Below are 24,260 nucleotides of genomic sequence, written 5' to 3'. Positions count from 1 at the left end.
TTGCTGTTAAAACGAATAAAATAGCATCTCCAAGGGAAATAATCATTTGATCCAAAATGTTAATAGTATGAAAGGTCCAAAAACCCTGAACCAGAAGATCACGGAGTTTCAGGGTTCCTTCATGGCGCTTCAGGCTCCCAGAGTTGTTTTTCTTCCGTTTTGGAAATGGGTTAGAGCAAAGGCAACAGGGACTAGAGACCTGACTTAAAACTCTATGTACTGCCGTGTGTGGTTGGTGGCAGCACGTTTGTAATCCCTGTACTTGGGAGGCTGAGACAGGAGGATTGCAGGTTCGCGGTCAGCCTCAGCAATTTAGTGAGGGCCTTAGAAACTTAGATTGTTTTAAAAATAAAACAGATCTGGGGTTGTAGCTCGGAGGTAGAATGCTCCTGGGTTCAACCTCCAGCAGCACAAAAATAAAACAAAAATTGTATGCACCTGCAGGGCGTGGTGGCACACGCCTGTAATCCCAGTACTTGGGAGACTGAAACAGTATGAACACAGGTTCCCGGCCAGTCTCAGCAATTTAGCGAGGTCCTCCACAACTCAGTGAGACTCTGTTTCTGAGTGGATCCTATGCATCTTGTTGCTAAAGGGATGCAAGGAGAGAGAGAGAGGCTGCCTATTTCAGCAGGCAAAGGCATGGGGTGGAAAAGGTTGGATGTGACGGCTGTTGTGCAGTGTGGACCGTAGGGCGCCAGTACACGATAAGTGCTCCCGGAACACAAAGACTCCTTCCAGGTTCGGCTGAGAACAGATTCTCGCGCTACACAGGCCCGGAAGGCTTTAGGTAACGGACCGGAAGCAGCCGGGAGCTTGCGGCGTCCTTCTCCCCTAGCAACCGGTCGCGAAGGAAGTGGAAGCGGCGGGCGCCTCCCGTGCGCCTGCGCGGAAGCGCCGCCTGCTGACACGTCGGGGCCGGGGCCGCAGAGCCGGGCGCGCTGGGGAGTTCGGGGACAGCCGGGGCGGCGGAGCCGGGAGAGGCCGGGATGGCGGCGCCGCTCGCTCGGCGCTGGGGGGCCGGCAGCCGGCGCTGGCTGGTGCTCCTGCTGTCGCCCCTGCTGCTGGTGCCGCTGCTGGCGCGGCCGGCGGGCGCCCTGGTGGAGGGGCTGTACTGCGGCACGCTGGACTGCTACGCTGTGCTGGGCGTGAGCCGCTCGGCCGGCAAGGCGGAGATCGCGCGGGCCTACCGCCAGCTGGCCCGCCGCTACCACCCCGACCGCTACCGGCCCGAGCCCGGCGACGAGCGCAGCGCCGAGGAGGCTTTCCTGCTGGTGGCCACCGCCTACGAGACTCTCAAGGTGAGGCCCATGGGCGCGGTGGGCGGCGGGGAGCGGGGGGCCCGCGAGGTCCGCGGTGACCCTTAGGAGGCTCACGTTCCCCACGTGGCCGGCGAAGAGCCAGCTCGGCCCGCTGACCCGAGGGCAAGCGGAGGGACAGCGGCCACCTCCTCTCCTTAAACAAGCACGGTTAGGTGAAACACTGGGCATTTATGATTTCGTGAGAACCTTCGGACAAGAGGGTGTTCGGAAAGCGGGGTGATTGTTATTACTAGGAGGTGGGATAGGAAACAGGACCGGCCTCGAGTGTTGAGTGACACTGGTCGTGCCAGTTCGATGTGACAGAAATTTGGCTTCTCGATGACACCTAGCTTGGGTGTAAGGAAGCAGAGGAACACCAACCGCAAGGAGCCAACCAGCCCGAAGACCGACCGGTGTTCCAGGGACCCCGGAGTGACCTTGGATAGCTGTTTCTGCATTTGAAAAGCAAAGGCCATAATACCTCCTCACTGGGTTGTTATGGGGACTTCATGATAAGTGGGAGAGCCCCTGTGTATAGGACCCGAAAACATGTGCTTAATGACTTGGGATACAGACTGACAGTGTCTAGTAGGAAATATTTTTATGAGCTTAGTCATTTGACAGAGGTTTTATTGTGGCCTCTGGGGATGGGATGGGAGGTTTAGCCTGATGCCCTTTTTGTCTATTACTGCAAAAATCAAACCATGTAAGAAATCACGAAGTATGGAGGTATTATTGCATCAGGGTATCATGCTTCAATTATTATGCTAATTCAACAACGATTGTGGTTGAAAGCTATTAATTCCTTAGGTTTTTTTTTTTCTTTTTCCCTTTTTTGGTTCTCCTGGGGACTGAGCATAGGGCCCCATCCATGCCATGCTATGGCAGATCTTTATCACCTAGCTACATGTTCGGCCATTTTAAAAAATGGATTTTATTTAGAGATAGACTCTCACTAAGTTGTCTAGTCTAGTCAGGAACTTGCAGTCCTCTTGCCTCAGCTTTCCAAATAGCTGTGATTACTGACGTGTGCCACTGCTCCTGGCTTATAGTCTGCTTTTAATAACTACTTTGAGTGGATATACTATAATTTAGCCATGGGTTGTTTCTCCAGAGTAGCTTTATGGAGCTGAAAGCACTGATTCAGGGAATTAGAGATTTTTCCTTCATGCTTTCCAGAGCAGTTTGGGTAATTTGGAATCAGAAAATGAGTGTGCTCGGCTCACTAAATTCTCAGTAGCATTAGTGAGGTTGTGATTTTTATTGGCAATTAACTGAGGTATGAGTGGAGAGTTGGAAAAGTGCTGAGGCTAGTGAACTTAGTTGCCTGTTGTTTAGGGTAAGGGGTGATTGAGGACAGACTTAAAAAAAAAAAATGGGAGCCAGGCATGGTGGCACACGCCTGCAGTCCCAGTTACTTGGGGGGCTGAGACAAGAATCGTCGGTTTGTGCCCTGCTTCAGCAACTTAGGGAGGCCCTCAGCAACTTAGTGAGATCTTGTTTTGAAATAAAAAATAAAATAGGGCTGAGGGGTAGTTCAGAAGTAGGATACCCCTGAGTTCACTCCCCAGTACCACCAAAGAAACAAAAGCAAGGCGGGCATGGTGGCGCATGTTTGTAATCCCAGTACTTGAGAGGCTGAGACAGGAGGATCGCAGTTTCATGGCCCGTCTCAGCCACTTGGTGAGACCCACCCCTCCAAAAAAAAAAAAAAAAAAAAGAATAAAATATAAGGGTGGGGAATGTAGCTCAGAGGTAGAATGTCCCTGGGTTCAATCCCCAGTACCGCAGAAAGAAAGAGAGAAAGAAGGAAATAAAGTCCCCAAATACAAAGGGAACGGCAGGGAAACCCAGCATGTGAAACCCCAGCCTGTTTTTGTAGAGAAAAGATAGGAGTCCAGATCACCCCAGTGTGCTGGTGGTGCCCCAGGGAGCTCTGGACAGCCGAGGAGCACCTAGGGTGTGTGCTGCAGCTGTGGCTTTCCGCTGGGTTTTGTGGGGTTGGGGAAGGGTAGGTTTGGCATGAGACTGGGAGCATGTTGGTAAGAATATTGAAAACAAGCACCATGGTTAAGGGGCAGAAAAAGTGATAGTAGAGAAATTCACACTGGGACAGCCTCTGGGACACTAAATACTGCCATTTTCTTGAAAAGACAGTTTCAGAGGACTGAGCTGATGGATTAATGTGGTTGCTTCTAAAGGTTTCTACCCCAAAATTTCAATACTGGTCTGTCAACTAATAAAAACTAGATGACATGACTTGTCCACTCAACAATAAGAAACTTTTAGGCAGTTAAAAACTACTATGTCTGGAGAAAATTTTACTCTACTCTGACAGGATGTTTAGGGTAGCTGTAAGGACTTCCCAACAGGGAACTAGAAATGAGATTATGCCAATGGAGGAAGGAGCCATGGAGTGTTCTGTACCTCCCCACTCCCTTGGTATTACTGCCAGATGATGCAAATTGTCTGAGAGAAAAGAGATGTCTGGACCTAGTTTCAACCTTTGAAAATCAGACCCAGCAGAACTCTGTTTAGAGTTTATAGAGATGACAGATTGAGCTTCTGGTGCAGCACCTCCAGGGCCTGTTTTCCTCATAGTAGTTTCCCTTACCTGGAATAAGGAAAAGGACTTTACTGGGTATGGAGAAGTTACTGAAAACAAATAGGTGGCTTGGTTTTATTCTTTCCTAATGGAGAATTAATTGTGAGAAGATGGCCAGAGAATATCATTTCTGAGTAATGCAAAACTTTAATGAACTGGGGACATGCAATTTAAAGGGCCTCAAGTCTTCCAAATCATCCCACGGCGGCAATGGGGATGTAACCGTTGCTTTGTTTGGATTATATCCTCAGTCTGGAAAAGCTTGTGAGGGTTGAGGGGTCCAGGGGGCCTTTGCTTGGAGTGATGAGGAAGCAGGGAGGGAAGAACTGAGTTGCAATGGTTTGGGAGTAGCTTGGCATGCAGAAGCGCATCTCTGAATGTTGATAATAACAGTGACGAAAGGGAACTACTTGTATAAGGCATTGGCGGGTCTATGATTCTGAGGTTATTTTGGTAAAAAAAAAAAGCCTTTTGGAGAGAGATTTTTTTTTAGATAGCGGTTACTAAACAAGTACATTAAAATGATTTAAGTGTAGTTGCAAAGATAAGACAGCACTTAGTCATTACTATTTCAGCAATAAAAGATTTGTTCTGTTCATGGAAAGAATGGGGAAAACTAGAAAAAGAAGGATGAGTAATGATGGAAGGCAAAGGCATTGGCCAGATGCCTTCTCCAAGTCAAGCCTCCTTCGTGTTCCCAAATAACTTAAAATTGCAGATCTCGGCAAGACATCAAACCATTGTGAGTTCATATGTTACTGTGTGAGGTACGTAGCATTTTGGACTATTGGGGATTCAGGGAATTCATGGACTTTGGAAGGAAGTAAACAGGCTCCCACTGGCTGTGTCGATGCTGGCTCCCATGAGTTGGAAGCGCTAGACCTGCTTACTGTCCTTCTGTGGCTATAGCACTTATCACACTGCATTGTGGGTATGGAGTAGCCCCTCCCCTCTCCCTAAACCATGCATCCCTGCTTTTTGTGTGTATATCCTTATCCTTATAGAGCTTAACACTTAGAGCTTAGCACAGTGTCTGGCACATCAGATAATCAATATTTAATTAAACTCATGTCTGGAAACAGATTCAGATAGAATGGAAATTGAAAGTGAATTTCTGGCATCTTGACATTGTTATATGCAGTTTACTTTGCTGTTTCACCCAAATTAATTTTCAAGAACTATATAGGTATGCCAATTGGATGATTATGAGTGAAAAATCCCTGCATGAGAGAAAAGTTGCACTTCTACTTTTAATGTTAGGTTTTTTTTTTTAAAGTGAGAAAATAAGCATTCTTGAATGTAGATAAAAGTTGTATGAACTGTGAGAAATGGCATAGACATAATGAGATGCAGGAACAGCTGGAGAGAGACACTCAGAAAAACTGTGATTGGTAGGAAATGGGAAAGCCATCCAAAGGTCTGGGAATGCTGCGGCGTGAAGGTTGCCTGGTGAGCGGAGGGCTGTGCAGAGACCATCTCCTCCAGCCGGTCTCTGGTCTCCGGAGCCCTCGCCCCAGGAACGCTGTGCGTTCTTCGTACCAGTTGATGGAGCTGGAGGGGTTTTAACACTTAGGAAGAATTTGGCAAAAGAGAGGGTTTGAATCCAGGCCCTGCTGTGTTACTGTCATCCTTATTCCTTCATATATTCCTTTACTCCACCCTTTCTCTAGCCAGCACTGACACAGGTGCTGGGGAGGAGACTAGGCCCTGGAAAGCTCTTACAGTTACTTAGTGTTTGGCTGCTATTTACCCAAGTTATATAACCAAGGTGTAGAGAGGAAGCAATTACCTCTTGGGGGATTAGAGAAGAAAGAATATACTCTTTGAGCAGCTGCGTCCAGAGAAAGGTCACCAAGGCCGGCAGTGAAGGGACCTTGCTGGTGGAAGGGAAACTTGATCCACAGAAGTAGGGAGCTCTGAGTGGTCCAGGCTTGTTCCAGGAATGAGAGATAACTTGGGAGGTGGAGTAATAGGTATTTTCTCTCACCAAGGATCGCTCTTATTATAATTCTCCCAGGGACTCTGTTCTGGGGAAAAGCCGACTGCATTTACTAGCATTTCTCCTTTTCAGCATTATCCTGGGCTTGATCATTTATTCATGGTAACTGGGCACAGTTGTCCTCTGTGTCTGTGGGCTTTGCATCCGTGGGTTCAGCCAATTAAGATGGGAAATATTTGGGAAAAATTGCATTTGACTGAACATGGGCAGACTTTTTCTTGTCTTTATTCTCTAACCAATACAGAGTGAGACCTTTTTACATATCATCTACATTGTATTAGGTGGTGTGAGTGATTTAAAGTTACCTAAGGGAGGACATGCATGGTTTATATACACACACATGCCATTTTGATCTATTTATTGGTACTGGGGATTGAATCAGGTGCATTCTACCTCTGAACTATACCCCCAGCCCTTTTTGAAAATTTTTAAAATTTTGAAACAAGGCCTTGCTAAGTTGCTGAGAGTCCACTAAGTTGCTAAGGCAGGCCTCACAGACCTGTGACCCTCCTGTCTTAGTCTCCCAAGTCTTGGGATTACAAGGCATGCGCCGCTGAGCTGGTTTATGCCATTTTATCCAGGGGACTTGTGTATCTGAAGGTTTTGGTGTTCAGGGCGATTTTAGAATCAATCCCCTGTGAATACTGAAGGATGACTATATTCATGAAAACACTATGATATTATGTAAATTTCTATTACAGTTGTGATGCTGATAAACAACCAAATTAAATAAATTTATAGATTATAGACTGCAGATAGTTTTCAGTTCACATGCCTACTCTTTTTAATTTTTTTTTTCTTTTGCGGTACTGGGGATGGAACCCAGGCACATTCTACCTCTGAGCCACACCCCTAGTCCTCCCTCTCTATATATCTATATCTATATCTGTATATATGTATATATGTATATATACATATATTTTTTTAAAATATATTTTAAAACAGGGTCTCACTGAGTTGCGAAGGGCCTTGCTAAGTAGCTGAGGCTGTCCTGGAACCACGATCCTCTGGTCTCTGCCTCCCGAATGCTCAGATTACAAGCCTGCACCACCCTGCCCGCCGGGCTCCGCCTACTCTTAACTGGGCACCACTACCTAGAACGCTTGTTTATAACGGTTCTGAGGTCTTTTGTGGGAAAGAGAGCAGCATGTTTGATAGTGATTTCTCCCATGTTTGATGGTCTCCAGGAGACTGTGGTAGCTTGTGTGCCCTGTTTACTCTTTCTGCTCTGAGCCATACATGCGATTTATATTTTACTGATTCCTCAGTTCCAGGCATTATTTCCTGCTTATGGCTGAGGTTTATTATATACCAGATGTGTTTACTTCTGGTACTGCCCCTACCTGACTCATCACGTTATCAGCAAACCAATCAGAGCTCTTGATCAACCTGAAAACGACTGAGTTGCTAGACTTCCCTCCAGGAGCCGGGCGCTCGGCATCTTGGTGTGGCTTGTGCAGGTTTACCACGGGTCAGGGGAACACTGTGACTGCAGGAGAGGGCAAAGGCCTCTTTACAGTTTTCAGGGACTTCTCATGGATCTGCCACTTTTAGGTTGGAAGCTCATCCATGAAGGGCCAGAGAAGGAGAAGATTTCAGGAGGGAGATGATTTCTTTAAACTACCTGTTCAGGCCGGGCGTGGTGGCGCACGTTTGTAATCCCCGCGCTTGGGAGGCAGAGACAGGAGGATCGCGCAGGTTCGAAGCCAGCCGCGCGCGCTGGCTTAGGAGACCCTGTTTCCAAATAAAAATGTAAAAATAGGTCTGGGAGTGTAGCCCGGAGGTAGAAGGGCATCCAGGAACCCCAGTACCACCACCAAAACAAACAAACAAACAAACAAACAAACAAACAAAATAAACTCCCTGTTCAGGAATGTGAATTTTACGTTTTAACTTGGAGAAATGTCACGGTCGTACATTGGTAACATCCTGGGAGCGGTATTGAGGATGGGTGGGAGGGCGCGAGGGCGTTCGTGACTGGACTCCTTTTGTGCCCAGGGCCGCCCCGTGCGATCCAGCACTGCTCTTGCAGCCTGACAATCTCCGAGGTGGTTCATCCTCCACCCCGTTGGCTTCATTTAAAGCTACACTCACCTTTTTTCTTTCTGCACTGGTCACTGTCTGTGCTTCCCCATCTCCCTTTCGCGCTGACATGTGTCAGGCACGTGGACTGGGACTGGCTTGTCAATAGGTGGACAGTGGCGCCGACCCCACGTCTGACGGCTGCTCTTCACGTCTTCCTCCCGGAACTGGCTGTTAGCTTCTGCAAGGAAGTTCTGTCTTGATGTCATTTTCTCCAGTTTTTCCATTTCTTTTTGGTATTTATTTAGTTAGTTATTTCACAGTACTGGAGAGATTGAACCCAAGGGATTTTACCTCTGACCTTTAACCCCAGCCCTATTCTTTATTCTTTATTTTGAAACAGACTCTCACTTGGTTGCAGAGGACCTCACTAAGTAACTGAGGCTGGCCTCAAACCTGTGATCCTCCTGTCCCAGCCTCCCAAGTACTGGGATTACAAGCGTGCGCTACCACACCCGACTTGTTATTTATTTATTTTTAATTCACCCCCCCTTTTTCTTTGGTGGTACTGGTGATATTTGACCCAGAATCTTGCATATATTGGGCAAGTGTTCTGCCATTTAGCTGCACCCCAGCCCTCATTTCAAAGTCTTCTTTTCCTCTGCCTAGCCTTTAAACATTGCTTTCCTGTAGAGTTCTGTCTTTTTTGAGTATCTTCCAAGCTCTTATTTTCTGAGCTCTTCCTGACGAACTCAACTCCGTCTCTGACGTTAGTGACTGTTCTTAAGCTGACAGCTCCAACACCCGCCTGCTCTCCAGGTGGTCCTCAGCTGCCCCTTCTGCAGCACAGGTGTTCACAGCTGCACGTGTCTAAAACCAATCTTGTTATCTTTGTTAAAATGTAAGCATTAGAAGAGGCATAATCGTGATCCTGACTCAGACAAATAAACATATATCAGAGATTTTCTAAATCATTAATGAGGGAACCAGTAAGATATTAAAACTAATTCGGAAAAAAGCATCATCGCTTGTAGGCAGAGAGGGAGCCTTGAAATGACTGTAAAGTCAGCTGGGTCACTGAACAGTTTGTCTTTCTGTCAACAGGAATTATACACATTATTTCGTTTTCTACAAGTTATTTCTGTTTTAGAGTTAAAGTAGCTTAGTCATAGATGAACAGGGCTCTAGGGATTGAATGGATATGTATAAATTTTTTTATTCCCATTTAAAACATTTTCCTTGCATTGTCTTCTCACCCCTAGCCCTATTTTTTAGTCTTTTTATTTTTTGAAACGGTCAAACTGAGTTGCGGAGGGCCTCACTAAGTAGCCGAGGCTGTCCGCTAACCACGATCCTCCGGTCTCAGCCTCTCGCATGCTGGGATTACAAGCGTGCGCCACCATGCCCGGCTTTAACTCTTTTATTTTCAAACAGGGTCTCACTGAGTTGTGGAGGGCCTCACTAAATAGCTGAGGCTGGCTGCGAACCTGCGATCCTCCTGTCTCAGCCTCCCAAGTCCTGGAGTTACGAGCTTATGCTATCGTGCCTGGCCAAAAATTTCATTTTTAATATCACAAACAATAACACCATAACTCTGTGGCATAAGCTCTTCTGTGGTTCTTGAGCACATTTAATTTCCTGACTACATTTACTGCCCGTCACTTGGTCTCACTGCAGTCCCCACGGCCATGCTCTGTCCTTAGTGCTTGTTATCTTTGCTTAGAGCAAGTGACTGCATCTTGCCTCATTCCAGACCCAGCTCTCATTTCATCTACTTTAGTCATTGCTTGCTAGGTTCCTCTTCTAGATGGGGGGGTTCTTGAGGCCAAGACTCTGGGTTTTTATCTATCCTCCCTTGTCTTCCATATGTGGCTGCTAACCTGTATCATTATTTACTGAATCAAAAATGACAGCTTCTGAAAATTTAAGCGACCAAGTAGACGGCCATATTATTAACGGAAACACTGACGAACAAAGTTGATCTCTGAGCATGTTAAATTGGAGATATTTATGTTACACTCAGAAAATATTCAGGGCATAGTTGAAAGTGGGGAGGCGGCAGGAAAACAGATGTGTCGCTAGTCTGTAGGTGATAATCCAGGCCGTAGGAGTTGTCGAGGCGGCACAGCGAGGCGGACACGTGTGAAGACAGCTGCGCTGGGATGTGCAGTTCGTGTCCTTCCTCTGTAGTACCATCTGATGGCTTAGAAGGAATCCAGGGGAACAGAAGTCATATTGTAAATATCGCGTGTATGTCAGATTCTACGTAAAATTAATACATATTTCTAAGAATGAACAAAATATGATTATGTTTTTATATATTATTAATTCCTGGCCTTTACCATACCCAAATAATTTCTCTACTCTGTGTCATAAAACATTTTAATGTAAAACTGGCTGCAATATTATATTATTGCAATTTATGTTTATTGAGGTCGAGCGATTCATTATTTCTTGCAAGGGCGAGAAGATCATGTTTTTGCTTCTGGGGAAGGGGATGGTCATTTTCACAAGAGAAGGAAGGGTTCCGTGCTTTCTTTGCTTGTGGGTTTCCTCTTGTTCACTTTTGATCTAGATATTGGTGGTTATGTTCCAGTCCTCCTGCATATGCCCAAAAGGATTGGGAGCGGATGGACACCAGCAGAAGCTCCATTTATTCCAGTAGAGAGTAGAAACAAGGCGTTAATTGCCCTGCTTATCAAGGCTCAGGACAGAGAGGAGGAAGAAACAAGTATAAAGGTTTTGGTTTTGGAAAGAAGTTGGAATCTCCTGACCCTGGGACCTTAAGATCCACAAAATTGCTGAAAGAAAAAGTACTACCTTATTGAAAGGTAAGATATTAAACTGTTTTAAGGTTTAAGCTGTGTTAGCCACATTAGCATATTTTTATAAGCTATGTTCAAGCAGTTACTTCTGCCAAGCTAAAGTTTTTGGAACAAATCGCCCATCTAGCCTCGCTGGTGAGATGGAGACCTGTGTGGCTGGAGAGATGTTTTCAGTGAGGAGAGACCTTTGCAACATTTCACTCATTTTTGAAAAGACATTTGCTGATACCAGGCACTGTGCTAGGCTTTGGATATACAGAGATTAATAACTCACCCTAACTACCTTCAAGAAATCCTTATTCAAGGAAAAAAAAAAGAAAAAACCTTGATGATTACAATGTGATAAGTGCTATAATAAATAGGTATTAAATATAATGCGTGTGGTCCATGGGCTAGGGTTATAGCTTAGTTGCAGAGCACTGGCCTAGCATATGGAAGGCCCTGGGTTTGATCCCCAGCACAGGAAACAAACAAAACAGAACTGTCTGAGTCAGTGACATTCATTCCTAAGGAATTAGCAGGAGCTCCTGAAGTTGGAAGAATGGGATGGGCTTCAAATTAGAGAGAATTCTGTGTTCAAAATCTGTCTGAGGAAGGATGTTGTATCGGAAGAACATACCAAGGGCCAGAAATCGCTATCCGAATGCTTGCTGTGGGTAAAGAGGCGAGAGTGGTAGGAGGTGGTGTTGGAGGTGAGCTTGGCCGCCGTGAAGGCCTTGCTGCTGCATGCCATGGAGATTTCGGCTTTGGCTGTGGGGAAGCATCAGAGATGAAAAAGCAGAGCATCGTAAGGTCACCTTAGTTCCAAGATGGGTAGAAGGAAGGAAGAATGGTGTTAACGATACGAATATACTTTAGCGCTTTAATTGGGTCCCTAAAACAAAGATGTTCTTACTCTGTTTTTGCTTTTGCTAATGTTCTTGGTATTCTTGTGTTCTAAATTTCATAGGTCACTAAAGAGTAGAATTTTGACCTAGACTGTTGAGAGCAACTAACTTTTACCAAATTTGTGCCAACTTTGAATACCTTCTAAATTGTATGCATGCTTCAGCCTAAATATCATTTTCTTCTTTCTGGAGAGAAAACTATAAACCTGATGGTGAAAATTAAACAAATTGAGTAAGTGCTATCACAAGGAAGTGCCCAAAACAGTATCATAATTTATGGTGATCCTGGGAGAAGAGGCCATCCTAAGAGGAGTCAGAATCGACCCTAAGACCTGTTGTAGGAACAGGTAGTGTGTGGCCTGAATAGATCCCATGGGTTCTGCTTCAGCAGAGAGGCCAGACACAAGGCGTAGATTTTGGAGTTGCTGGAGCATTACGGTGTCCAACATGTTAGAAGAAAGAGCTCAGGACTTGATGAAGTCACAAATCTAGAAACAGTGAGAAGATGGTGGCGCTGGGGGGAAATCTGGGTGAAATGCTTGAAGAAGGCTGACGTGTGCATTCTGAGGAATGTGACTTTCACGAAGAGAACAAACGAGAGGATGGCAGTGGGGGCACGACTTCCACTACCAGCTGTCAGTGACACGCACCATCTTGCATGTACACACTTCAACCAGGTGCACGGCCAGCCACATAGACCGTGATGCTGGACGCTCACAGGAATCTCATCCCAGCCTGGCATTTAATTTTAGAATTACATGTAATCTGGTCCGAGCGAGAAGAATCATGTTTGAAGTAAAACACCTCAAAAGGATCTGCCAGAATTGGAAGGCTGAATTAAAAGTCAAGGATTCCCAGTCCGAAGTAGGGCATGTGTATAAAATTAGTCTAAACAGGCAAACACTGGAGGGAGTACAGGAAAATTCCAAAAAGACACTTGGAAGTACTCAAAATGAGATGCACTAAGAGATGAGGTCTTAGTCTTCAGGACTATCTGTGTGATCTCTAAAGATTTGCCCTATTTTTTATTTTTTATTTTTTCTGGTTCTGGGACTTGAACCAAGGAGAGTTTTACCTCTGAGCTACATCCCTAGCCCTCTTTTTTTTTTTTTTTTTTTTAGTTTGAAACAGGATCTCACTAAGTTGTGGAGAGCCTTGCTAAGTTACAGAGAGGATGGCCATGAACCCGCCATCCTCTTTCAGCCTCCAGAGTAAACGGATCACGAGTGTGCCGGACCACGCCCGACTCACACCTGCCCTTTTGAGCCAGATTTGGTGGTGCTCACCTGTAATCCTCCTGATTTTGGAAGCTGCAGCGAGGGTGTAAGCTCAAGGTCAGCCATGGCCATTTAGTAAGGCCCTTTCTCAAAATAAAAACCAAAAGGGCTGGAGATGCAGCTCAGCGGTAGAAGGGCCCTGGGTTGAATCCCCAGAACCATAAAACAAACCAACATCCTTTTGTGGGGTCGAGCGCTGGGATATGACAGTGACTCCCAAAGGCACCGCGAGTTGGCAGTGAGGCCTACGGGAACTGCCAGGAGGCAGCTCTGACGGGAGGAAGCGTGCGGGAGTGGATTTGAAGAGAGTTGTCAGCCTGAACCCAGGCAGTCCTCATGTTGGGCCTTCATGTGGCGCCACCAAATACTCCTTAAATACGGTCATCTCTAATTTAAACTCAATGTAGTTTATCTAGTTTCACATACTGGTGAGAGGTCAAAATTATTTGAGTGTAATGAGAATAGGACAGTGACTACTAGTGTCACTCCAGTTAACTTATTTAAACATTTTTTGCAGGGCTGGGGGTTGAACCCAGGGCTTCACGCAAGCCAGGCAAGCGCTTTACCACGGAGCGGCATCGCCAGCCCAAATTCAGAATTCTTAAGAGGAAATACGTAAATGAACACGGAAGATTTTGCCCTTAGCAGATGATTTGTTTTAGTGTTCCTGGGGTTGGACCCGGGGGTGCTCTGCCACAGAGCCGCGTCTCCAGGCCCCTCACTCCCCTTTGAGACAGGGTCTCAGTGTGCTGCTGAGGCTGGCCTCACACTCGGAACCCTCCTCCCTCAGCCTCTCTAGCAAACTTACTGCATATGTCTGAGGAGCTGCGTGTTGAGGGACTTGGAGGAGGCCTCGCCTTGCAGTGACCGGCTGCTGAGTTAGACGCTGAAATGCCATTAGCTTAGAATTGCAGCTCTGTGGATGTTGAGTAGTTCAACCCAGAAGGAAATCCTCTTAAGTGAATATTTTTGTTGATTTTTTAAAATAGTTTCTCTGATACTCACATATAGAGAGTAAAGAATTCGTTTTGGTCTTAGTCTTAATCTTTACTGTTTTTTGAAATGGGACAAGCTGAAAAAGGTTTCCTATGGGATAAAAAGCAAATTGTAACCTGGTCTAATAGCTCTTTGTCTTAAATAGCTCAATAAAACATTGACATTCTCGTTAGAAATTGGTTAGAATTACAGGAGATTTCTTTAAAAATGTTTTATTTGTGAGCATTCAGAGCAGCATTTGAGGGTACTGTGATTCTTTGAGTAAGTTTATATGATTAAGAAAGATGTGTTGCCTTATTTATGAACCGGGCTGTGATGATTCATTAGAGTAGTGAAGTACATATTTGTAACATGTTTTTGTATGATGTATGCTCTTTGACATTCAAAAGAATCATGTAAAAATACATGATGAAAATAAGAATGAGGCTTAGAGAGGTCACAGAACTAGACTTTGACCATTGCACTACATTGACGTCTCAGTGTTAGAGGTGAACATAATTCAGTGTTGTAGGCACAGATTGGTGTCATCTGCTTTGTGCTCTTAATCATTGCTTTCAACAGAAAACTTTCTATACAAGACTGGAACACAATTGTGAATATATACAAGAGATAAACACTTTTTTATCAATAGCTGTTGAATAGGTGTCAAGATGCTTTTAAATTATAGGAAATTGGTGCTTATTAGCACCATAGCATTAGCTAAAAAGGCATGGTTTATTGTTATTAAAGTGTTTATAATTTTCCAGGAAAACAAACTACTAATACTCAAAAGATTTGGGAAATACTTCTATTATGCTCTTATAGCTAATCTAAAGTCCTGGAAACAAATTTACAAATGCCTTTGAAGAGTACTGGCAAGTTTTTTTAATTTATTTCAACAATTTTAATTTTTTTATTCAGAATAAATTTAGTAAATTATAAAATTCTAGATTTGGCCTAGCAAATTATCAACCAAGGCCATTTAATGAAATGTCCTATGAAACTGAGTATCTGTCATTTTTCAGGATGAAGAAACACGCAAAGACTATGACTACATGCTGGATCATCCAGAAGAATACTACAGCCATTACTACCACTACTACAGCAGGCGCCTGGCCCCGAAGGTGGACGTCAGGGTGGTCATTTTGGTCAGTGTATGTGCCATCTCTGTGTTTCAGGTGAGCGTCAGCGGGTGTCTGTCTGTGGCTATGAGTGTGCGTTGCCTAGTGCCAGCACTGCAGTTGCACCACAAGTACCTTTTGGTAAGGGTGCGAGTAATTTTCTCTTTTTGTGTGTGGTGTTGGGAATTGAACCCAGGCGCATATTACCTCTGAGCTCTTCCCTCAGCCTGATTTTTTATTCTTTATTTTGAAACAGGGTCTCACTGAGTTGCGGAGGGCCTCACTGAGTACCTGAGGCTGTCTGCAAATCCAGATCCTCCTGTCTCAGCCTCCCAAGTACTAGAATTATAAGTGTGCACCACCACGCCCAACTGAGAGTAGTTTTTATACTAGAAAAGTGTTCATTTATTCCAGCAACTGATAGTATTGGGATTTTTGTTGGTGGGAAATCTAAGAAACTGGGGACAAATTTAATTACATAACTACAAACCCCAGCTCTTTTTCTCATGCATTTTCCACATAACAGCCAGATCAGTCCTTTACCTCTGTAGAACTTTGCAGTGATTTCCTATAACGGGAAAAGTAAGAACTCCTTAATGTGGCCCAGGGCGTCCTGGCTTCCATCTGCAAATGCCAGTAGTATTTATGCATCCTAGCAGTCGCAATGCCCTGCACATTCCTGTAGGACCCCAGAGGTGCACCCTCAGGTTTAAAACCACCGAAATACATGAAAAGAGACAGTCACTTTTTAAAAATATTACAAGCTAGGCATGGTGGCGCACACTTGTAATCCCCGCACTTGGGAGGCAGAGACAGGAGGATCGCGCAGGTTCAAAGCCAGCCTGGCTGGCTTAAGAGACCCTGTTTCCAAATAAAATATAAAATAGGTCTGGGAGTGTAGCCTGGAGGCAGAAGGGCTTCCAGGAACCCCAGTACCACCAAAAAAAAAAAAAAAAAAAAAAAAAAATCACAAAAATTCAACTTGGCCTATAGTGAGTTTTCCTAGTTGTTGTTATTATTATTATTTTGGTATTAGGGATTGAACCTGGGCATTCTACCCCAGCCCTTTTTATTTTTTATTGAAAAAGTGTCTTACTAGGCTGCTGAGTCTTGCTGCTGACACCCTACTGTCTCAGCATGCCTAGCCTCCCTCCTATTCTTCTTCTTCTTTTTTTTTTTTTTTGGTGGTACTGGGGGTAGAACCCAGGGGCTTTTCTACCTCCAGGCTATACTCCCAGACCTTTTTTATATTTTATTTGGAAACAGGGCCTCACTAAGTTGCTGAGAGCCTCACTAAGTAGCTGAGGCTGGCTTCGAACCTATGCGATCCTCCTGTCTCAGCCTCCCAAGCGCGGGGATTACAAGCGTGCGCCACCGCGCCCAGCTTCCTACTATTATTCTTAAACTAAGCACACTTGTCATGTCTTTTGCTCCTTTAAAGGAAAAGAACAAGTGAGGTGACTAGAGGGAGGCAGTTTTTAGTTTGAAAATTACTTCTCTAGGTTAATTCCCAGAAAGGATGTTTAATTTATATAGCAAAAGAATTCCCTGTTTGAAGACTGAGGTGGTATATTTTAAATGTATTGGCTTTTGCAGAAGTATTGCTCTTTCAAAGTGGAAAGCAGGGATACTTTTAGTTTTTGTTTTAGACAATGTTATGCCGTACTAGTTTTTTTCCTTTGTATTCCTAATAGACTTACTATAATATTTCAGAAAATTAATAGTATAACTGCTATACTCACTCAGAAAACCGAAACTGAAATGTATGGAGATTCTGAAGAGCAAGTATTTTTCTTACAATAAAACCCTTTGTGGTTGAAGTTCCTATTTTTCTATCCAAATAAGTAGAATTCAAACCTATTTGAATCTTCCAGTACAGAGTAGGGTAGCTTTACTGTGGTATATGTAAATGATGTAGAAAAGAAGTAAACACCAATATTTGCCCGGAATCTACTATACTCTGTGAAATTTTAAAACAAATTTCTTACCGGCTAGTTCTTGCCATGAACTCTTCCTGTAGTAAGCAGGTTGCAGTTCCAGGGAGGGAGGGCTGAGGATGTGGCTCAGTGGTAGAATGCTTGCTTAGCTTGCACTAGGCCCCTGGGTTCAAACCCTACTATCGCGCCGGGCGCGGTGGCGCACGCTTGTAATCCCCGCGCTTGGGAGGCGGAGACAGGAGGATCGCGCAGGTTCGTAGTCAGCCTCGCTGGCTTAAGAGACCCTGTTTCCAAATAAATAAAAATATAAAATAGGTCTGGGAGTGCAGCCTGGAGGTAGAAGGGCTTCCAGGAACCCCAGTACCACCAAAAAGCAAAACAAAACAAAACAACCCTATTATCACAAAAATAATTACATAATAGTGGCCTATGGAAAAGCCAAATGGGAGAGATGTGAATTCCAGGTGTGGTGTGGTCACACGCTCCGTCCTCTGAACTTGGGTAGGTCCTGTCTAAATACATTGGGCTTTTGGCCTAGCTCATTTTGGTTTGAGGTCCCAGGATGTACACATGGGCATTGTTTAGTTGTATCTTTTGCTTAGAAAGTAAGATCTTTAAGATCCCTATTCTTAATCAGAGTGAGTTTCTTGGGTGATGGTATTCACTAAGATTATTATTGCTTTAGTTAAGATGAAGTTTGGTAATAAAAATGACCTAATTTTTTGTTTTGTTAAATATTCTAGTTTTTCAGCTGGTGGAATAGCTACAATAAGGCAATCAACTACTTAGCCACAGTGCCCAAGTACCGTATCCAGGCCACAGAGATTGCCAAACAGCAGGGATTGCTCAAAAAAGCCAAAGAGAAAGGCAGAAACAAGAAGTCCAAAGAGGAAATTCGTGATGAGGAGGAGAACATCATAAAGAACATTATCAAAAGCAAAATAGATATAAAGGGAGGGTACCAGAAACCCCAGGTTCGCGATCTTCTCCTGTTTCAGATTATCCTCGCGCCTCTTCACCTGTGCTCCTATGTGGCCTGGTATTGCCGGTGGGTCTACAATTTTAACATCAAAGGCAAAGAATATGGGGAGGAAGAAAGACTGTATATCATACGCAAATCCATGAAGATGTCAAAGTCTCAGTTTGATAGTCTAGAAGATCATCAGAAGGAAACGTTCCTTAAGCGGGAGCTCTGGATCAAGGAGAACTATGAGGTGAGCAGGCCTCGCCCCCCACCCCGTCCCCAGCGTTGCACAGGAGGCGGCCGCAGTGTGCTCAGGTTAAGCCAAGAGTTAAGTAACGAATGACGATCGTGCTTTCATTGGAAGTATGACTATATTTTGTAAGGGGACTCTGGGGCCTATAATTTGTTTTTTTAAAAGATGAGCTTCAAATGCTTTAATCAGCTAATCCTAAAAGAAGTTTTTAAAATGGTGTCATTTTTTTGTATTATGCTGCTGTGGAATGATGTGTGTTTTTGCAAGGGTGTTACAACAGCTTTCTGTAGCTTGCACTGAAATTTGGTCCTTCCTAGGTTTTCTTCCAGTCATGTAAGCCTAGCCATAGAAATTAAAAAAAAAAAATCAAAAATAGGAAATGAGAGACAAAGATTAAGAGATGAAAATTATGTATGGAAAATTTTATTTTACCTTTTTTTTCCCCTACTGATGATTGAACCCAGGGGCATTCTACCTCTGAGCTATACTCTAGCCCTGTTCTATTTTTATTATATTATTATTATTAATTATTGTTTTTGTGTGGTACTAGGGATCAAACCCAAGGGCATTCTGTCTCCGAGCTATACTCTCAGCCTTATTTTTTTTTTATTTTTTATTTTTTTTTGTGGGTCTGGACCCAGGGGCATTTGACCTCCGAGCTACACCCCGTGCTCTATTTTTTTTTAAATTATTTATTTTGAAACCGGGTCTCACTGAGTTGCAGAGGGCCTCACTAAGTACCTGAGGCTGTCTGCGAACTGCGATACTCCAGGTCTCAGCCTCCCGAATGCTGGGATTACAAGTGTACGCCACCATGCCCGGCTGTTCTTTATTTTGAAATAAAGTCTCACTAAGCTGTGGAGGGCCTAAGTAGCTGAGACTAGCTACGAACCTGTGATCCTCCTGTTTCAGTCTCTCAAGTACTGGGATTACAAGCAAGTGCTACCATCTGGCTTTATTTTTATTTTGAAATGGGGTCTCCCTAGGTTGATGAGTCTCACTACTTGCTGAAGCTGTCCTCAAACCTGATATCCTCCTTTTTTACTCTGTACCCAAGTATTAAGATTACAAACATGTATCAAGATGCCCAGGCTTAATTTTTATTTTGAAACAAGGTCTTACTAAGTTGCTGAGGCTGGCTTTAAACCTGTGATCTTCCTGTCTCAGCCTCCCAAGTACTGGGGTTATAGGCATGCACCACTGCTCCCAGCTGTTTCATTTTACTTTTAAATTAAATTGACTTGCTGCCATGTTTTAAACTGCAGGCATTTTATTAAATGTTGTATTATATAATTGCCAGCTACATAAATTACTTTGAGGTCATCTCCCACCCACCCATGATGCTAAAGGGACTGTCTGTCTCATTATCATAAAGATATTCCTTTAGGTTCTGGTATAATTAATTGGCTAATATATTAAATATAAGAGTAAAACACATTGAAACCTTTCTTAAGAAATTTGAGATATATTAGATTTTTTTTAGTTTTCTATTTGATATTCTCAGATTTTATTATGTGATGTCCTTTTTATCTATTTTTTATTTTTTGGTGGTACTGGGGATGGAACCCAGGGGCCTTCTACGTCTGGGCTACACCCCCAGACCTATTTTATGTTTTTATTTGGAAACAGGGTCTCTTAAACCAGTTTAGGCTGGCTTCTAACCTGAGCAATCCTCCTCTCTCAGCCTCCCAAGTGCGGGGATTACAAGTGTGCAGCACCACGCCCAGTGTGACACCACGCCCAGTGTGATGTCCTTTTTATATGCTATATCCTGCCAGGCGTAATGGCACATGCTTGTAATCCCATTACTTGGGAGGCTGAGACAGGACAAATGCAGGTTTGCAGCCAGCCTCAGCTACTTAGGGAGATTTTGTTACAATAAATAAATAAATAAATAAAATTAGGCTGGGGGTATAGATTAGGTATAGAATGCCTTTGGGTTCAATCCCCATAACACACACACACACACACACACACACACACACACACACACACACATTATGTTCTAAATAGATTTTATTGAAAGTAAAAATTTTGGTCTGAATTATATTGAAGTAAGGTTACTTACTACGAGTTGCCAATGCTTTGGATATAAAGATATTTGGCCATAAAAATGAAAGTGATAGACCATTTAAACTTTTTGAAAAGTTTTCTCTTGTGAGCACAAAACTGTATCTTTCTTTGGTTGCTGTACTGTGCCAAATATGTTATCATCTGAGGTTACCTTATTTGCGACTTCCCAAAATTTGGAAGTAATATTTCTTTTTATTTTTTGTTTATTTTCCGTGGTACTGGGAGTGGAACCCATGGGCTTTTCTACCTCTGGGCTCTACTCCCAGCTCTATTTTTATACTTTATTTGGAAACAGGGTCTCACTGTGTTGCTGAGAGCCTCAGAGGCTGGCTATTTTATATTTTATTAGGAAACAGGGTCTCTTAAACCAGCTGAGGCTGGCTTCAAACCTTTGTGATCCTCTTGTCTCAGCCTCCCACGCGCTGGGATAACAAGCATGCGCCACCACGCCCGTCTATGGAAGTAATATTTTACCAGTACTGGAATGGCCTAGGAAGATTTGGGAAAGCTCTGATTATTAATATATTTCAAAAGAAAATAATTGGTATATTTCAAAATAGTTGTGTCAAAATGGCGGCAGACATGGGTAAAGAAAGGACTTGATTTCTGCCTAAAACAGGCAGCTATTCCAATGTAAATTAACCTAGCTCAAAGTAATTAACCAGTCTTTAGGAGAGGAGAACTAGGCCTTTCTCTATCTAGAGACTGATCTTAAGAGAGGAGAACTAGGCTTTTATCTAAAGACAGATCTACATGATGATCTAGGGAGGAGGGAGCAGGGTTTGACCTTGCCCTTCATGAAAGAAGACACCTTGCTGGGGGAGGTACCTTTCAGGGTTAAGGGGAGGTACCTTACTGGGTAAGGGGAGGTACCTTACAGGGACGTTCACTAGTTAGAGTCATGCAAACAAGATGGAGGTCATGGGTATAAAAGGCTGAGTCCACGTGTAAGTCCTTTGGTGTATTCATTTCAAGTCACCCCCCCCCATCCCATTTTGGCATGGGGCTGTATTTCTATTTTTCTAATAAACTTCTTTAAATCTTCAGCAACTGTCCAAGCTATGCATATTTATTCTTAGGATAAGAACCCGCGGTTTAATTTCTGTTTTTGGTCGTTTTGGTTTCTGTTATGGGTTGGGGGAAAGTGTGTCGGGGACCCTCGCAGGGGTTCCCGGGGAACAGTTTCCTCAAACCATATTCTCCCAATCCGTAACAATATTTCTTTGTAGTTTTATGTGGCTATGAAACTGGCTATGACAGCTGGTCTGTTTAGCTTCAGCTGACATCCACTAAAGGTTAAAGAAAAGCTTTAAGGACAAGTTTTGTAGCCGGGCTTGTAATTCCCACGCTTGGGAGGCAGAGACAGGAGGATCGGGCAGGTTCCAAGCCAGCCGCGCTGGCTTTAAGATACCGTTTCCAAATAAAGTATAAAATAGGTCTGGGAGTGTAGCCTGGAGGTAGAAGGGTTTCCAGGAACCCCAGTACCACCAAAAAAAAAAAAGACAAGTTTTGTGCTCCTAATCTGTGTGGTTTATCTAACCTTCTTTGGAAACTTTAATTAAAAAAAAAAAACTTTTTTAAAGCAGTAATTGTTCTTGAAGATTAAAACAGATGTGAGTCCAGATTGAAGACAAATGTATATTTAAGGTCAGTTTGTTCCTTGGTTAAGATTAAAAAGTCTAAAAGTCATCAGTTAAGGCTGAGACAGGAGGATCGCGAAGGTTCGAAGCCAGCCTTAGCTGGCTTAAGAGACCCTGTTTCCAAATAAAATATAAAATAGTTCTGGGAGTGTAGCCCGGAGGTAGAAGGCTCCTGAGCTTCATCCCCAGTACCACACACACACACAAAAAAAAATAGAATTGATTCTTTAATATTAGACATTAGTTACAGAGAAGAAATGTTGGCCAGTTTATTCTTTCTTTTTTTCTTTCTTTTCTTTTTTCTTTCCCTCCTCCCTCCCATCCTCACCCTCTCTCCCTCTCCCCTTCTCCCTCCGTCCCCCTCTCCTTCCTTCCCTCCTTCCTTCCTTCCTTTTGTATGGTACTAGGGATTAAACCCAGGAGGACTCTACTTCCTAGCTAACACCCCTATTCCTATTTTATTTTTACTTTGAAACGGTCTTGCTAGATTGCCGAGAATCTCACTACTTGCTGAGGCTGTCCTTGAACCTTCCATCCTCCTGTCTCAGCCTCCCAGGTACTAGGATTATAGTTGTGTGCCAACATGCCCGGCTTTGTATGATTTCAGTGAAGAAAAGAATGCATTCCTAACTTACAGTAATTGGTGACAAAAAAGGTACCAGATTTTGCACAAGTTGTTCTTATTTTATTCACCACTGAACATTGAAATGCTTGATCGTTAAGTATTTTTAGATGGTCTTCAGAAGACCAATTGTTACATTCATTGGAAAGTTTTACCTAGTTATATTTGAAAAATGTAAAAATGCCACAAAGCTAATGGCAAGTGTTTTTTTCCTGCATTTTAAAGTCATTTATTGTTATTTATACTTATAGGTTTATAAACAAGAACAAGAGGAAGAGTTAAAGAAAAAATTGGCCAATGACCCTCGATGGAAGAGATATAGGAGATGGATGAAGAATGAAGGGCCTGGACGGCTGACGTTTGTGGATGACTGAAGGCTGACGGAATGCTACTGTGCCAAACCTTACTTGTGATATTTTCATAACAATTATTTTAGAAATGTATCAGCTGCTCCTCAACAGTGACTATAATTCCTCAAGCATCTCAACAGAATGGTGTAGAAATTTCCACTTTCCCTTAAAACTTTATAAGACACAGTTGTTCAAATTTTATAATCTATTTGTGGATTTTGTTAAAAGATTTGACATGAAAATTTATTGGTTGCCATTTTAAAGTTTTATATGTTTAGTTAAAGATTTGACATGAAAATTTATTAGATACTCTGTAAAATTTTCCCGTGTTAAGTGTTTATTCTTCAAGAGTGTTTCCTTATTCTTTTTCTGCTTTTCTGGCCCCCTGTATTTTCACAAAACCTAGAGAAAATGAGACTAGCATTTAATTATATTATTGTGTCTTTCTGGACACGCACGTCCTCAGCAGAGCGGCTCAGCTGGCATGTCTGTTATGTTCCAAAGCAGTCTCTCTAGGAGAGCCTTCTGCTATACGTCCTCACCGTCCCCAGCCCTCTGCCATCATTGCAGTGTTCCTAATAAGATCAGAAACTCTCTGGGAGAGTGGGTCTACCCTCATGTCCTTGTAGGATGATCTTTATTACAGTCTCATTATAGGACTATAATTATTCTCAAAAGACTTCAGCAGAAGGGGACCTTGTAAAAAGATCTCTTGTATCACGGTATTGTTTCCATCCTTTCTCTCATCTTCTTCCTTCCTTTCTTTCCTCCCTTTTTTCTTTCTTTTCCTCTTCAATTAAAAAAATGAATAGCAGGACAAATACTGAAAAGTTGTTCATCTATTATAAAGTCCTTGAGTGGCGAAAAATTCATTGTACTTGACAGTGTTTACATGCATTTAAACTAGAAAGCAGGTGTGCATGGCTGTGTGCTGTTCTCTCGACCACTGACATACAAATGTTTCTAGACATGTGGAAGTTCAAGTAAATGGCATATAATTTGACTGAATCAAGCATGGTACTGCACCCAGAGTATCAATACACATTCATGGTAGTGAATTGATATTTCTGTTAAAAGATTTATTCCATTGCTTCATATTAATAAAATGGTTGCAATATATCATGTTTGTTGGTATGACATTTCAAAGATCAGCACGTTACTTTTGTATTATATACTTTTTAAAAGATTAGGGTAGCCGGGCGTGGTGGCACACACTTGTAATCCCCGCGCTTGGGAGGCAGAGACAGGAGGATCGCACTGGTTCGGAGCCAGCCACGCTGGCTCAAAAGACCCTGTTTCCACATAAAAAAAGTTAAAAAATAGGCCTGGGAGTGTAGCCCGTGGGAGTGTATCCCAGAGGTAGAAGGGCTTCCAGGAACCCCAGTAACACACACACACACACACACACA

General features: G+C 43.3%; 1 protein-coding gene across 1 annotated transcript; it reads left to right on the top strand.

Moving 5' to 3' along the window:
* Positions 1–989: 989 nt before the first annotated feature.
* DNAJC25 (DnaJ heat shock protein family (Hsp40) member C25) lies at positions 990–22,875 on the top strand (the record flags this gene model as incomplete). The annotated part of the gene is made up of 4 exons (XM_080708647.1): positions 990–1,301; positions 14,917–15,069; positions 17,693–18,163; positions 22,753–22,875. 4 exons carry the CDS (start codon positions 990–992, stop codon positions 22,873–22,875), a joined length of 1,059 nt encoding a protein of 352 aa, XP_080564773.1.
* Between the last annotated feature and the right edge of the window lie 1,385 nt (positions 22,876–24,260).

Source organism: Muscardinus avellanarius (assembly GCF_963383645.1).
Source record: "Muscardinus avellanarius genome assembly, chromosome: 13".
Classification (NCBI taxonomy): domain Eukaryota; kingdom Metazoa; phylum Chordata; class Mammalia; order Rodentia; family Gliridae; genus Muscardinus; species Muscardinus avellanarius.
This window is presented reverse-complemented; position numbering and strand designations above follow the sequence as displayed.